At 31.1% G+C, this 14,145-nt stretch overlaps 2 protein-coding genes across 2 annotated transcripts, besides 16 other annotated features; one reads left to right on the forward strand and one right to left on the reverse strand.

The window, feature by feature from the left end:
• Positions 1 to 62: 62 nt before the first annotated feature.
• Positions 63 to 96: a microsatellite.
• A 1,897-nt stretch (positions 97 to 1,993) lies between these two features.
• Positions 1,994 to 2,018: a microsatellite.
• A 529-nt stretch (positions 2,019 to 2,547) lies between these two features.
• Positions 2,548 to 2,668: a microsatellite.
• Positions 2,669 to 2,905: 237 nt separating this feature from the next.
• PVX_094260 (hypothetical protein) lies at positions 2,906 to 3,502 on the forward strand (the record flags this gene model as incomplete). The annotated part of the gene is made up of 1 exon (XM_001614273.1): positions 2,906 to 3,502. One exon carries the CDS (start codon positions 2,906 to 2,908, stop codon positions 3,500 to 3,502), a length of 597 nt encoding a protein of 198 aa, XP_001614323.1.
• A 182-nt stretch (positions 3,503 to 3,684) lies between these two features.
• Positions 3,685 to 3,707: a microsatellite.
• A 1,954-nt stretch (positions 3,708 to 5,661) lies between these two features.
• Positions 5,662 to 5,716: a microsatellite.
• A 286-nt stretch (positions 5,717 to 6,002) lies between these two features.
• Positions 6,003 to 6,031: a microsatellite.
• A 190-nt stretch (positions 6,032 to 6,221) lies between these two features.
• Positions 6,222 to 6,242: a microsatellite.
• Positions 6,243 to 6,399: 157 nt separating this feature from the next.
• PVX_094265 (cytoadherence-linked asexual protein (CLAG), putative) lies at positions 6,400 to 11,587 on the reverse strand (the record flags this gene model as incomplete). The annotated part of the gene is made up of 9 exons (XM_001614274.1): positions 6,400 to 7,638; positions 7,855 to 8,621; positions 8,794 to 8,952; positions 9,173 to 9,358; positions 9,503 to 9,628; positions 9,773 to 9,835; positions 9,934 to 9,987; positions 10,115 to 10,690; positions 10,792 to 11,587. The coding sequence occupies 9 exons, from the start codon at positions 11,585 to 11,587 to the stop codon at positions 6,400 to 6,402; spliced, it is 3,966 nt and encodes a 1,321-aa protein (XP_001614324.1).
• Positions 7,178 to 7,205: a microsatellite.
• Positions 7,816 to 7,898: a microsatellite.
• Positions 8,550 to 8,571: a microsatellite.
• Positions 9,132 to 9,151: a microsatellite.
• Positions 9,217 to 9,240: a microsatellite.
• Positions 11,018 to 11,048: a microsatellite.
• Positions 11,588 to 11,897: 310 nt separating the features above from the next.
• Positions 11,898 to 11,946: a microsatellite.
• A 470-nt stretch (positions 11,947 to 12,416) lies between these two features.
• Positions 12,417 to 12,458: a microsatellite.
• Positions 12,459 to 13,961: 1,503 nt separating this feature from the next.
• Positions 13,962 to 13,984: a microsatellite.
• The last annotated feature ends 161 nt before the right edge of the window (positions 13,985 to 14,145 follow it).

Genomic DNA, 14,145 nt, shown 5'->3' on the forward strand with positions numbered 1-14,145 from the left:
GTTCAATAGATTAGAAGATATCTACAAAGGAGTAACTTCAAATCAAATAATACCCGAGAAAATGCACATTACAAAAATGTTTAATGATAAATTGTAAGGGTATAATAAATTTGTCAGCTTTTTTAATTTATCTTTTAAAGCAGAAGGGGAGCGTCTCTACGTCTTCACAGGTGTGTATTCTATGAGGAACATACCTTAAGGAGGAAAAAAGCAAATAACCGAGTTAAATGTACGATTGTTATTGTATTATAGGGAAATTCCCTATAACGGCAAATAATACCTACTACCATTTTGTGTTCGTTGTAGTAAAAGGTGAGTAGAAATTCAAGAAACAATTAATGCACAGGGGTTGTGTTCTACTAAGGAAAAAAAAACCTAGATATATTATTTTCTGCCAAATGCGTTACTTCTACAAATGGCTAAATTTGATGAATTTCTAAAAAAATGAACAAATTATTAAATTGGGTATACCTCTTTTTAGATTATAAAAATCGCTGCCAAAAAAAATTAGGAGAATTACATTCATAATTCCACTGATTTGTATATTTGTCGTTTCCTTCAGAATGGTGTTTATATCAAGTTACACTTTTGCACAATTTTATTTTTCTAATTTTTTAATGCACTTAATAATTGTTAACTTTGAAACGTTGGTAACTCGTTTTAAAAATGAATGTAAATCCGTATGCGAATTATATAATGGTAAAAAATGCATTAAAAATTTTAATCACAATTTTGACATTTTTTTTACATATTAAAATGTTTGAAAACGCTTTATCACAATTCGATTTACTTAAATTTTTTTTTTTTTTAGTTTTATATTTAGTAAAGATGACTAAAAATCTCGTCACGCACATTAAACTTATTTATTTTCCCGTTAACTCTCTTTCTAAGGTGCTTTACCTTCCCCTTGTTAGAAAGATCATAGCATAAATAAACTACGCTCCTTCATAAGCATATTTTTAATAACTTTTCAATACCTTTCCATATACTTACCGATTCGGCTTTTTTATTATTAGTACCTTCTCCAAAATAGGTAATTTTTATTAATATATCACTCTGTTAGTTCGGAATGCCTTTTCATCGTTTCTAAGTATGCACGACATCGTTTTTTATGCCTCCGCGTTGCTTAAAAAGGAGCGAAATTGTTGCGGAAGCATAACTATACATATACATATATATATACATATATATACATACGTATAACATAGTGAAAGTTTTACCACAATTTTATTTAATGAGCAAACAATTCTATATTACTAATGTCATAATTAAGCTACGTTATTTCGCATTTGCCCTCAGAAAATAGCGGTTTAACGTTGGCGTTATTCGAAGTTCTCTATTTTTTAGTTACTCTCTCGTGCGAATAAAATTTCCGTGCCGCTTGCATAAAATCTTTATAATGACGCAAAATTTGCCTTTATTTTGCCCTTCCCACATTTTATACTTTAATTTATGCAGCCTTTTAGCACTCTGCTCAATTTAATACGCATTTATGTAAGCTCCTTTTAAAATATAAAAAACTTTGTGCATTTTTATCATTTAACCTATTTTTGATTTACCAAAGGGTTATTCCGTTAAACATTTATTTTTAGTGCTACATTATTTATAAAGGGGAACAATCCACATTTTTTCACTCAAGAGGATTTATTTCGTTATAAGTAGTATCTTAAATATTGTCGTGCATGTCGACTTTTTCGCGTTAGGGTGATGCTTACTCTGCCTATTTAAAGCGCAATTTTACGTTTGTTCAAAAAAATAGTATATGATGTACTAATATATGAACTTATCAATTGAACACCCGCCCCTTTATATAACATTTTAAGGAATAATGTTTGCAATTTATTCCTAAATTCACTTTGGCATTACTTTTTATCCTATCGATTTTATAAATTACATAAAATTTTCCGTTTATTAAAAGCCTCCATTTTGCCTTTTTTTCTTTAACAAGTTCATTTTTTTCATTTCATTGAAAGAAAATTTTATGAATAATATTTTCCTCTTAACAGTTTGCCATACAAACTGGAAAATAATGTACCCCTTACCATTTTTAAAACACATGTCATTGTCTTATTGTCAATTAATTGAACGAAATTACCCCCTCGTTCTATCATAGCGTAAACCCTTACACCAAGTACATATTATTTTTGCGATATTATTGTTACGCTTTTGTGTAAAAAATATTAGACCACAATTAATTACGCATTGTGCGATATAAATTTATGATTCTTCTCAAGAAATATTTTTTTTTACATTATAAAATTAATAATAAAGTGAACATCATAGACTAATAGTGTAACTGTTTTTTTTTTTGGTCAGTTATGATAAATATAACAACTTTGAAATTTTATTTTTTAAACCAGTACACATATTCGTGTTTTTAAAATGTTTCCTAAATGGATGTAAAGTACATTCTAATTTTTTTTTTTTTTTAAGTAACGAATTCTTTCTCCTTTATTTGAACATTCAAAAGTTCATTAAGCAGTGTATAACTTTATTTTTAAAAAAAACAGTACCATATTAGTTAGTTATATTTGACTTAAATATGACGAATGATCATTTAAGCCAATTACCTTCCAAGAAGTTCTATAAGAGTTTGGATGATGTCGGAAATTCAAATGATTTTTCTGCTGAATGTGACCAAATAGAGACTGATTCTTCCTCAAAAGACGGAACTCAAAAAGTTTGCTATAAATTAGCTAATAATTTATCATCCCTTGAGAATTAACGTGCAAACAATCATCTATCTTATTATAAGCATTGTTTTGATTTGAATTTCTGGTTATTTAAACAAATACCTGAAGTTCCTAATTCTGGGGAAACTGTAAGTAATCTTAATGTTGAAAAATTTCACAAATTATGGAAAATTATTATATACAAAATAAGTAGTAAACTATATGATGTATGTATGCCTGAATCCAAAAAATATAATAAGGAATTATATCAGCACTTGAAGGATTTGTTTGATTTCATAGAAGACCATGATACAATTAAAAAAGAAATTGAAGAGGGTAAGGAGACGAAGGAGCCGGAAAAAATTAGTACATATTGTGAATATGTTAAAAAAGCAATTCCATTATATGAGGCGTTTAAAGGTTTATGTACAACTCCAGAAATTAATAAATGCACACATTGTATTAAAGATTACCAAAAGTATGATCCAAGTGCACTCTTGGAAAAATCATCATGTGATAAAAAAATAAAAGAAAAAGGTAATCAAGATGAAAGTATTAAACAGGAAATCAAACGATTACAAGAATCACCTGAAGATAATCCTGTATTATATTCAACAAACGACAAAGCATATGATGCAAGTGACTTGATTCCATATCTAATGAATTTATTGAAGGACGGTCTAAGCTACATTGGTATAGATAAGATTTATAATTATATTCCATTTTTACAAAATATAATTAGCTTAGAAAAGTTTAGTGTAATAGTCGCATCGACTATTTTATTTATTGGAGGACTAATCCTTTATTCTATTTTGCATAAGGTAAAATAAATGCCTGCTTTAAAATGTGTGTCTTATACAGAACAGCATTAATAACTTATTTTTATAAAAAATATACAATTATGATGCGAACATAATAGACACATGATTTATTTTCTTTCAATTTTATTTTACTTCCTATCCGTTTTAGTGCTTTCCGCATTTTAGTTGCTTGAATATTTTAAGACGAAGAAGACGTAGAGGTATGAATGCTTTTGAACCTGCACAGCAATTAATGCCGGGCATGCTTGATTTTCAAAATCCTATGTTCGGAAACATGCAATCTGGTGCCCCCTATGGTATGCCATACCAAGCCATGCAATATGGCGCATGAGATAATTTGGCACAAAATGACTCAAGTTAATTATGGCAGTTATTGGACAAATGGGTGGAGAAAAAACTTCAACCGCAATTTCGTTTACAATAAAAAATAAAAAAATAAGGAAGACAGTATATTAATCACGTGCATGTAAAAATAATCCAATTGAGAAAAAAAACTTAACACTTGCTATTATTTAGGTTTTAAAAAAATAGTCGTAGTCTAAGCAGAAAAGATATCGTTTGGTCAAAATGAATCCCATTAGACACCATTCCTTTAGCCACAATAAAAGGGAACATACAAAATTTATACACTATGATATGAAATTCACAACATTTACTATCTTTTTTTTTTGGTGGTAACTACAGTTATATTAATCCCTTGTGATATGGTCACCATGGATGTATCTAGCCCAACAATGTGCCATGGCATGCCTGTCAGTTTTTACCGCATTTTTTCAAGAATACTTATTATGCATAATTTACTATCATGATAAGTATTCATAAATTGAAAAAATAATGAGAATTCTCAGAATGTTTAGCCAACGTGATCAACGTAGGGCATGACGGTGTCTTAGACAACACTCTACTGCACTTTAAATTTAGTACAGTGTAATTTTTGTGTGCCTAAAATGATGGGAATCCATCTTCGCCGATTTACGCATTTGTTATGAGCTTATATTATTTTAATTACTTCCCATTCCCACCTTATATCACTAAAAAGGGTTTTAATATAAAATTGTCTTCCGTCCACTACAAGCAAACCTCTTATAATTTGAGCTACTCTTTTGTTACATTTGTGCCATTCGTGGGAGCAACGAAACGTTCATTTTGAACAAATGTTTTCGATTTTTTTAGTTTTTTCAGTTTTTTTTAATTTTTTTTTTTCGTTGTGCGCAATTTTAACAAAAATGCTTATATTAATATGATTTGATTAATATATGAATATGTCCCTCTCAAAATTGCGACAAGCCGAGGGTATTCCCCACAAAAAAAAAAAACCTTCATTTTTGTGTTTTAATTTTAAAAATGTATCTAAACTATGATTAATTATTATTACATTTGTTATACTAAACACAATTTGTGTTCTGTCCCCAAATTAAAATTAAATTTACACAGTTTTATTGTCTTCTTATTTTACTTCAAATGTATAGCGCATTCTACATGATTTCTCATTTTCACCACTTCATTACGCTACCTCAATATGCCCTTATTTATCAGTAGAATTTTTTTTTTTTTTTTTTTTTATAAATGCAGCGTAATGGTCTCCATTATGCTGCTTCCCTTCTTATTCCGAAGACTCTTTATTAGAACCACTAATAAATTAACTGTTTCCAATTAAATTTTCCAATAATAGCCTTCTTCTAACCAAATATTTACTTGTTGCGTGGGTGCAAACTCGTGTAGCATCATGAAAGTGTAACTAAACATAGATGGCTTAAATAGACAAATGGTGATTTACCTTATTTGTCCTTTTAAGAAATGTGTGAAATGCATTTTATTGCGTATCTATGTTATATGATTTACTATCTTCATTCCTAACTTGGTGTACAGTGCCACAAGATACGACTCAATCACATAAACTCTAAAGGAACCGCTCTGACGTATTTTATCTTATATTTTTTCTTTAAACTATTTCTTCTCATTCTATCATTTGTATTCCTCCAAGGACAGACACTTATTACATGCGTTCTTTTCAATTTGTAGCATTATCAAGTGCAGCTGGTTCGAATTACAATTTTAGGCAATACTGCAAAACGGTTCCTACAAAAGTGGATTCATATTTTCTACCTTTTCTTTCAAATTACTTCTACACATGGCATTAGCTAACCATCATGCAGAGAGTAACCCCTGCTTAATGTGTCTATTTTTTTTTATTCATAAATTTAGAAGTAGTCTACATTTGGTTATGCAAAATTTTTTACATCATCCCTGAGGGGAAACATTGTTGGTGTTACTATGGATATTACATAAAGCACGAAAAAAGATACCAACAGGTAAAAAAAAAAGGGTGCACTAGCATGTATTTACAAAATGACTTGCCACTTTGCACCACATGGTAAAAAAACGGCATCTTGTAAAGCATCCCCAAAGCGCTAATAAATAAGACAAAGTCGAAAAAAAATTATCAAATGTTGTAATTATATTATTTAGATAAAATAAATAAACAAATTTGTATGACATAAAATAAGTGCAGAGGCAGCCATTTTTAGAACATGTTTGCTCAAATGTGCAAATCAAACACTACCAAAAAAAAGGCAAAAAGGAAAAGAACTTAATCTTCTTTTTCTACATTTTTTGCGGAAAATATGTATATAGTTTTTAAAATAATTATTTACATCATAATTAAGTTGGTACTCCCGTGATTATTTACCTAACCCGTTTAACCACCACCTGTAGCTCATTATTAAACTAATCATATTTGTAATAGTCAAAATGGGGAGGCAAATATGAGGGACCTGGTTGTCTTTTTTTTTTTTTTTTTTTTTTTTTCTCATATTCTGCATTTCTACAATCGCTTACATTTTCAGATCCTCCCAGGGCACCCATGTATCGTGACCCAATAACAAACTGGACGGACAGATTTGCGACTAATTTGTAGAAATGTAATACTTGTCATTTAAAAATTTCTCTTCTTCCCCCAAATCGTCAAAAAAGGAAGCATCATCTACGTAAAATGAATATGCATTTTTGAGCAAATTGTCTATTATCTGGGGAGACAACATGGATGTATTCCCTCGAAAATTGGACAGCATATTAGTGTCCCTATCAATTTTGTATTTCACTCTAGCATTCATTGATTCCTCCATGTAGCCCCTCCTTTCGATACTTCTTAATTTTTCATTTACCAATTTTAAGAGTTTATCCGTTGTGTATCTTCTAAAATACACCTTAACAAGATTCGAAGCATAGTATTCCACTACTCGATAAAATCGGTGTAGCACCCTGATGTTGTTCACAAAGATATAAACGAACGTCTGGTATATGGCATACATGCGCATAAAATTAAATAAAAATATGGTGCACAGTAACCCATTAATAACTTCCATAAAGGTCTTTTTAATAAGCGAATGCACGATTGGCTTTTTCTTCAAAAATTCGGGAAGTCCCCTAGTTAGGCTTAAACCTTGCTTTATTTGATTCCCGATTCTTCCAAAAAAACTTTCGGGGAACACACTTCCAGAACTGACAAACAAATTAGAAGTCACATAGGCAGTTAGAATACCCATAGGTTTGCCAACATCTGGCCAGAGTAACTTATCGTAAATAAATTCAAATTCGTTCGGTTGGGTGCCAACATTTTGAATCCTCTTTACAAAAAAGGTTAAGTTAATGCCTATATATTTTCTATTAATATACTGAATCACCTTTTCGGAAGAATAATAGTTAGGGCTAGCTATAGCCTGGTTTTCACATAAAATGCTTAAATTGTTTAATTTCAATATGGTGTACATTTTTGAACATAACAGAAATAAGTTTGCGAAGATAAATGTTTTTCCATATTTTATTTGAATAATAGGTTTTTTGGCATAGGGAGGTAAAAAGCTGTTCTTCACATTATCCAGTATACTTCCATAATAAGCATATGCAGCTTTAAAAAATGCGGTTTCGTGCAACGAGATTCCAATCATTTTTGCTGATCCATACTTCTTATCAAGCGTGCTTGCATTATTACTTAATTTCATGGAAAAAATCATTTGAAACATGGTAAACACTGTTTTGGCGAAGAATTTTGACGACATGGAGTTGTGTATTTCTTCTTCCCTTTCTTCCTTGCTCATTTTTGAGTAATTTTCTGATACATTGAAGAAAAAGATGTTGCTTAAGCTCTGAAAAGGGAAGAAAAGGGGGAAGAACGAACCAGTTGGCAAGCGCGTCCTCACAAAAGTGGAACGCGTAAATCGCGTAAAACGCGGAAAGAGTGTAAAACACGGAAAATGTGGGAAATTAAAAAAGCAAATCCCATCGATCGGATAAGAACTGACAACTACGAACGTTTACGTGCCATTTCACGGCGTAAACCTTTGCACGCATTTATGTCCAACCATTTCGTCGTTTCTCCGCTGCACACCGAAGCTGTTCTCAATTTTTCTAAGCAAAAAATAGACCGCTTGCAAAAAGGAAATGTCCGAGAAAATATTCCTGTTCGCCTTAAATATCCCAAATAATTCGTCCACAATTTCTTTAAAACATTTTTCATTCATTGTGAATCCGTATATGATGCCATACCTATAGAAATCTAAAGAATTCCCAGCAATCGAATGCATATAATACAATGTTCTATCTAGTAGAAGCTTTGTAGGAGGGGTAGACGATAAGTATTTTCTTATATTGAATATATCCGCCAGAAAAATCATGTCCTTATAATGCTTTGAATATAATTCGTAGCAGTCCTTCATTAGCAAAATTCTTTTACTTATGTTGTAAAAATTATGATACTTGAATAAATTTTTTACGTTCCTTTGTTCGAAATACGATTCGTATGCTCTCATTATGTATCTTTTTAGCACTAAATTCCACTTCTGATATTTTGGAGCTACAAAATTTCCGGACTTTATGTTGTCTCTCATCCGATTTCTTGCAAACTCGTTATCATAATTTAAGAAGAAATAACCAATCTGAGAATGATCGTACCACTCCTTAAATTTATGCTCAATCATTATGGACAATGCAAAGGGACGCATCTCCCCAACTGGGGGTTCATTCAGGTAGCTAAAAAAATCCAACTGTAAGTAAGAATTCACGTGCACCATGAATCGGATGCTTTTTTTCTTTTTCTCTATGGAGGTGCTACTTAGCATATTTTCTAGCTCTGCAGGGTAGTGGGGGACGCAGCGAGGCCGTTTTGTCGAGGTGAGTACGTAAGTTCATGCACAGTAATGCGTAGGCAAATTCACATATACATACACGTAGCTGCATATTCGTTAAACGTTACGTCATGGGCAAATAGACAAAACGAATAGTCAGCGTGTTTCCATACATACTTTCTACTAAGCTGAAGGGAATGTTTCTCCTGACATACAATGTATGAGCTTTTTTCAAAGCGGAAGGAAACCAGTAGCTTGTGGTAACTGTTAGGTGAAAGCTGTCTTCCCTTTTTAAACTCAAATACATGGCTTCTGCTACATTATTACTGACAATGCCTGCAAGGTAAGTTAATACATTTTTCATTACTGCAGGGTGGTTCGTACAAGTAAAAAAGAACTAATTCATTGATTAATTTATTTTTTCTATTGTGATGAGGGAGGGGATTCGTTTCTCCCCTTTAATAGCGCTCACTATATTTTCTATCAACCACAGGAAGAACGTTTTTTCGTTATCCATTTTGTGAATTTCTTTTTATCTCTTTCTTTCTGTGATTACCCTTGTAGGAAGTAAGTCTAAAGAGCAACAAAAACGTGTACCAATTAATATCGTTCGTCAAAAAGTTATCGTAATCCTCGTAAATGTCCACATTTCTTATTAGCGTGCTCACATTATCTATTTTGACAACGTTTGCGACGTAATTGTAATATTTTTGTAGCATGGATGGGTTTTCCTCATGTTTTTCTAAAGGAAAAAAAAAGGACACAGCAAGGAGCACGTTGCGTTGCAATGGGGACAAAAAGAGTGAAAATGAACGGAGCACACTAATATGTTTGTATATTTATATAAGTCTAATTATTTGTCTATTTTGGTCCCATTTAATATTACTATTAATATATATGAAGGTTCCTTTACACATGTCGCACTTTGCCATTCTCAACTGTTCGTAAACGAATTGGTATTTAGCCTTTGATGCCCTTTTCTTTTTGCGTGGGGAAATACACCCGCGGATGCCTGCATTTTGGAAACATTTGCATTAACCATTTGGTCACATAAAAAAGTGTATATTGTCACTTAAAGCAGAACAGAAATTATTTTTTTCTTTTTCTCGATAGCTGCATATCATTTTGTTCTTTCACATGAATGTTTAAAACGTACATTCTATCAAATTGCGGAATAGGTCGGTGATGCTGGAAGTGTCATCAAAGGCCAACTGAATAGCTAAAAAAAAAAAAAAAATGTGTACATATTCGGATTAGCTAATTATTTATTTAATCACAGTTGCATACATTTGCATGTATGCATTTTTTTTTTTTTACCGTTGTAATATCCTGGTAGGTGCAGTGAAGTTACGTAAGCCTTACTCTCGTTATCTGCCCGAATTGAAAAATGATTATATGCGTATGTTAAAACGCATAATGTGATGGCGAAGTGGTGAAAAATGTAATAAAAAAGGAGTGCTTGTGTGCACTCTTACAGATAGTTGTTCTCAAAAATTACTTAAAATTCCAATCAGGTTTAAAAAATGCATGTATAAAATTTTCTTCGGCGTGAAATGATTGTACCGCATTACAAAGTTGAAATAATTTGTGTACAAGTTGAACGGGTTTATTCTCCTAAAGTAGAAAGGGCGGTTGCTCAAGGGAGTCAGATTGATGCCCTCCCTTATAAAAGGAGAACTATTGTATACATTACAGTAGTAAATACTGTTGCACATAAATTTTAAAAAATCATCCTTCATGTGTGTGTGCTCTAGCAGCACCTGCGTTTTAAAGTCCTCTTGGTATATATTTGTGATGAGCTCCATTTGGTATTTGTTAAAGTGATGAACTAGGAACTCCAATATGATGCACTCTTCCGATGAGGAGTTTTTGTTTTTCTTTAAGTAGATTTTTCTTCGCTTCTTGTCTGAATAAATAACCCCATCGGCGTCGCACATCGCGTCAAGTAGCCTAAACCTATCTGACACATTATATTGTAAAATTTTTTGCCAGCTAAAAAACCTTAATTCTCCATGCACGAAATAACTCTGAAATTTCTTGAGAGCTAGTTTAAGGACAACAAAATATCCTAACGCTGTAATAATGAGGAGTAAACAAAAAAAAGTAAATGCTGCTTGAAAAAAAAGGAAAGAATTTTTTTTTTCCAATATTTACGAATGCGGAGAATGGCAGCACCTATCAGATGGGAGCCCACCAAATGGAATATCGAAATTCCGTAGCTGTTCGATATTTTATCCAAGTCAGCCATAAAACTAATATCGTCATTGGTGGTAAAAAGTAAATCACTGGGACGCTTTACATCAAAGATGGCATTGTTCAATATGGTAGACGAATATGCGTTGCTCTTTGGGTCCATTTTCTTTAATTCATTAATGTGGTTTATGATGCCTCTAAAATATTCGTCATTATATGTATTAGAAATGTCGTTCTTAAACAAATCATTGTTGTAATGGAATATTGCATTTATTCGCGTGAGCGATTCCTTTAAATCTTGTGTTTTTCTATACGCAATCATAGGGGTTAACATAAGTTTAATTATTTTTAGGGTCCGTATAATTATAATCTTCCTCTTAACTAAATCCGACTTTTCCAAAGTGTATGATTTTATAAGTTGCTCTTTTGTGATATGCTCGTATTTGATCAAATCATTTGCAGTAGCATCTGGACGAGGTATTATATATATATCCCTAATTCCACCCTCAGAGTTTATTTTTATTATTTTGAAATTAGACATGTCTCCCAGATAGGACACATTTTCAGGTGTTACTATAGGTACTTTCAATTCATCAGAATGTAACGAGGTGATTATATTTTTCTCTAACACTTTTAAATTCATAAACATTTCCTTATTATCAATCATATTCTTCAATTCGTCAACATTAAGTTTACGATGAAAAAAACATCTTATATTTCCTTTAAAAATTAAAAGCACCAGAATAATTGACAACGGTACACTGAACAGCGCTGTCATCTTTAAAACTGCTCTATTTTACACATTACCATTTTAGCTATGTGCATCATGTTAACATTGAACAATTTAAAACGTCGTAAAATGGGGAAAAAATATATCATAAAAGGAATAATGCTATATACCGCATTAAATGGCATAACATTTAGAAGCAAAGAAAGACTAAACGGTTGTAATATACACACATATATATGAACATTTTTTCATTGCACATAACGCATATCATATGGTATATTTTCAAGGGTAACACGATTATGACTTTGAGAAATATGCGATGATTATTTGAAAATGTGTACACACTGGGGAAATAAAAATAAAAAAATATTTGTTTATTTTCACAAAATTTATTTCAAATTTCCCTTATTTATCTAGCATGAAAGAATGTTTTCACCTTAAAAATATGCCTCCTTTGTAATCATTCAATTTTGTCATCCTTTCTTAAGTCTAAGCATTTTTACTTGATCGCAGGAAAGGCAATTTTTCAGCCTTCGGTGCACTGAATAAATCAAAATTATGCAAATGTTATCCTGACATTGCAAATATATACAATCTAATGAATGTACACATGCCTAATCATTTAGAGTTCCGTTAACCAATGGAGACACCTTGCTCAGCTATACATTTTTAAATACCTGACACTTTCGAAAGTTATAACCTTTCCTTTATTTCTCTCTTCACATAGAGAAACAAACAAGCTCAATTTTTTTGTATACATATTTATACATCGCTACTACGTTAAAACAAATTACATAAATTTGTATTTGACTCTTTTGTTTTAAACCTTTCACACATTTTTTTAAATATAAATAAATAAAAATGCGTTACATAGCATGCGCTAGTAAATATAATAAATGGAGAAATTCTATCACAATAACGATAGCAAATAAATAATTTAAAATAACCTCAGTGCATGAGAATAATCATTGAATTTCATCAAATAAAAAGCAAAATTAATTTTTAGATTTTATTTACTCAATGTTAACATTGAAAGATGTACACAACGAGCATGTATTCATATTATGTACATGCACGATATATCCATGAATCATGGGAGAGAGAGCACAAAGCAGATAATCCTTTCTATTCATCCTTTTAAACACCGTTCGTGTAGTTATTTAAAATGTTATAATAAGAATAATCTAAGTTTGTAAATTCAAAAAATATATAAAAGTAGTATTTTTTGATTTATCCTCAAGTTTATTTTTTTCAAACAGGTTCCAAGCGATTTACTATTAACCTTTTTATAATTCAATTTATTCACTCACGTTCTTGATCTTATTTCTTTTTCCTCAAAATTCGCTGCTATATTTCTTATTTTACATCTATATTGTTCTTTTTCCGTTTAAAGTTGTTTATTAAACTTTTTTTTTTGATTTACAATCCGATAAAACATTACTCAAGTTCAGTTAGAGACTTTTATTTTGGCCTATCCCGATTTTGCTCGTTTTTCTTATTATGATTCTTTATTGACTATTTACGCGATGTTGTAATTTTTCCGATTTTTCATTGCTTTTTTTTGCATTTAAGCAATTATCCGTTATTTATAAGAAGCCATTTTAATTTTGTTTTATAAATCATAGCCTTTCGTACAATACATTTCCACCCTAAGCAAATAATGTTAACAACACAGTGGTATTCATATGTTCCATTAGTTGCTATTTCCGCTGCCATGTTGATTATTGTTATAATCTTCCTAGTCATCGCTAATTTTGTCACTTTTTTTATTTTCATCCATGTGTTAGTTGCTGCCTTTCTTCTCTTCAACCTCCTCTCCATCTTCTAGTACCTCCATTTGAGGATAAATTGTATAAATATATCTCCATCTTCTAGAACCTCCATTTGATGATAAACTGTATAAATATATCTCCATCTTCTAGAACCTCCATTTGATGATAAACTGTATAAATATATCTCCAACTTTCTTTACCTTTCGTGGATTCGGCATGCACACTACACATTTTTCTAAACATCTTCAAATAACCTTATTTGTTTGGTGCCATACGTTTTAGAAGATATTTATTATATGAAAAATAATTAAAAACCGATGGAATAGCACCTAAATTGGATATATAATCACGTATAAATTGAAAAATCTATTACATTTTAGCATTTTGCTTCATTTTTTTTTTTTCTCATTTATGTTTTCCTTCTCCAATAATTTTGTAGCATCATCATAACAACTTTTATCTGTTTATTATTTTTTTATTTATTCATTCCTTCTCCACGTTTTATGCATTTTTCTGAGCACCAATTTTGACCTTTGCATTATATATCATTATAATAGCACTCATTTTTATTACGAAGTGGTGTTCTCTCTTAGGAATAATATATTCACCATAATCATTTGTTTTCAGAAGTAGATCCACTAAAGTAGTCGTATTTAAATTGTAACACTTGTGAAGCATGTTTTATTTACTGTAGAATATTTGCAACCTTTGTGCTGCACGTTCCAATTTGTGCTGTTTTTTTAGGTCCATACTCTTTTAATAGGATAATATATTTTTCCTTGTAAAAAGATTCTTTTTTCTTTCTATGCTATCATGTTGGTGCATGGAAATAAC

Source organism: Plasmodium vivax, chromosome 8 (assembly GCF_000002415.2).
Source record: "Plasmodium vivax chromosome 8, whole genome shotgun sequence".
Taxonomy (NCBI): Eukaryota; Apicomplexa; class Aconoidasida; order Haemosporida; family Plasmodiidae; genus Plasmodium; species Plasmodium vivax.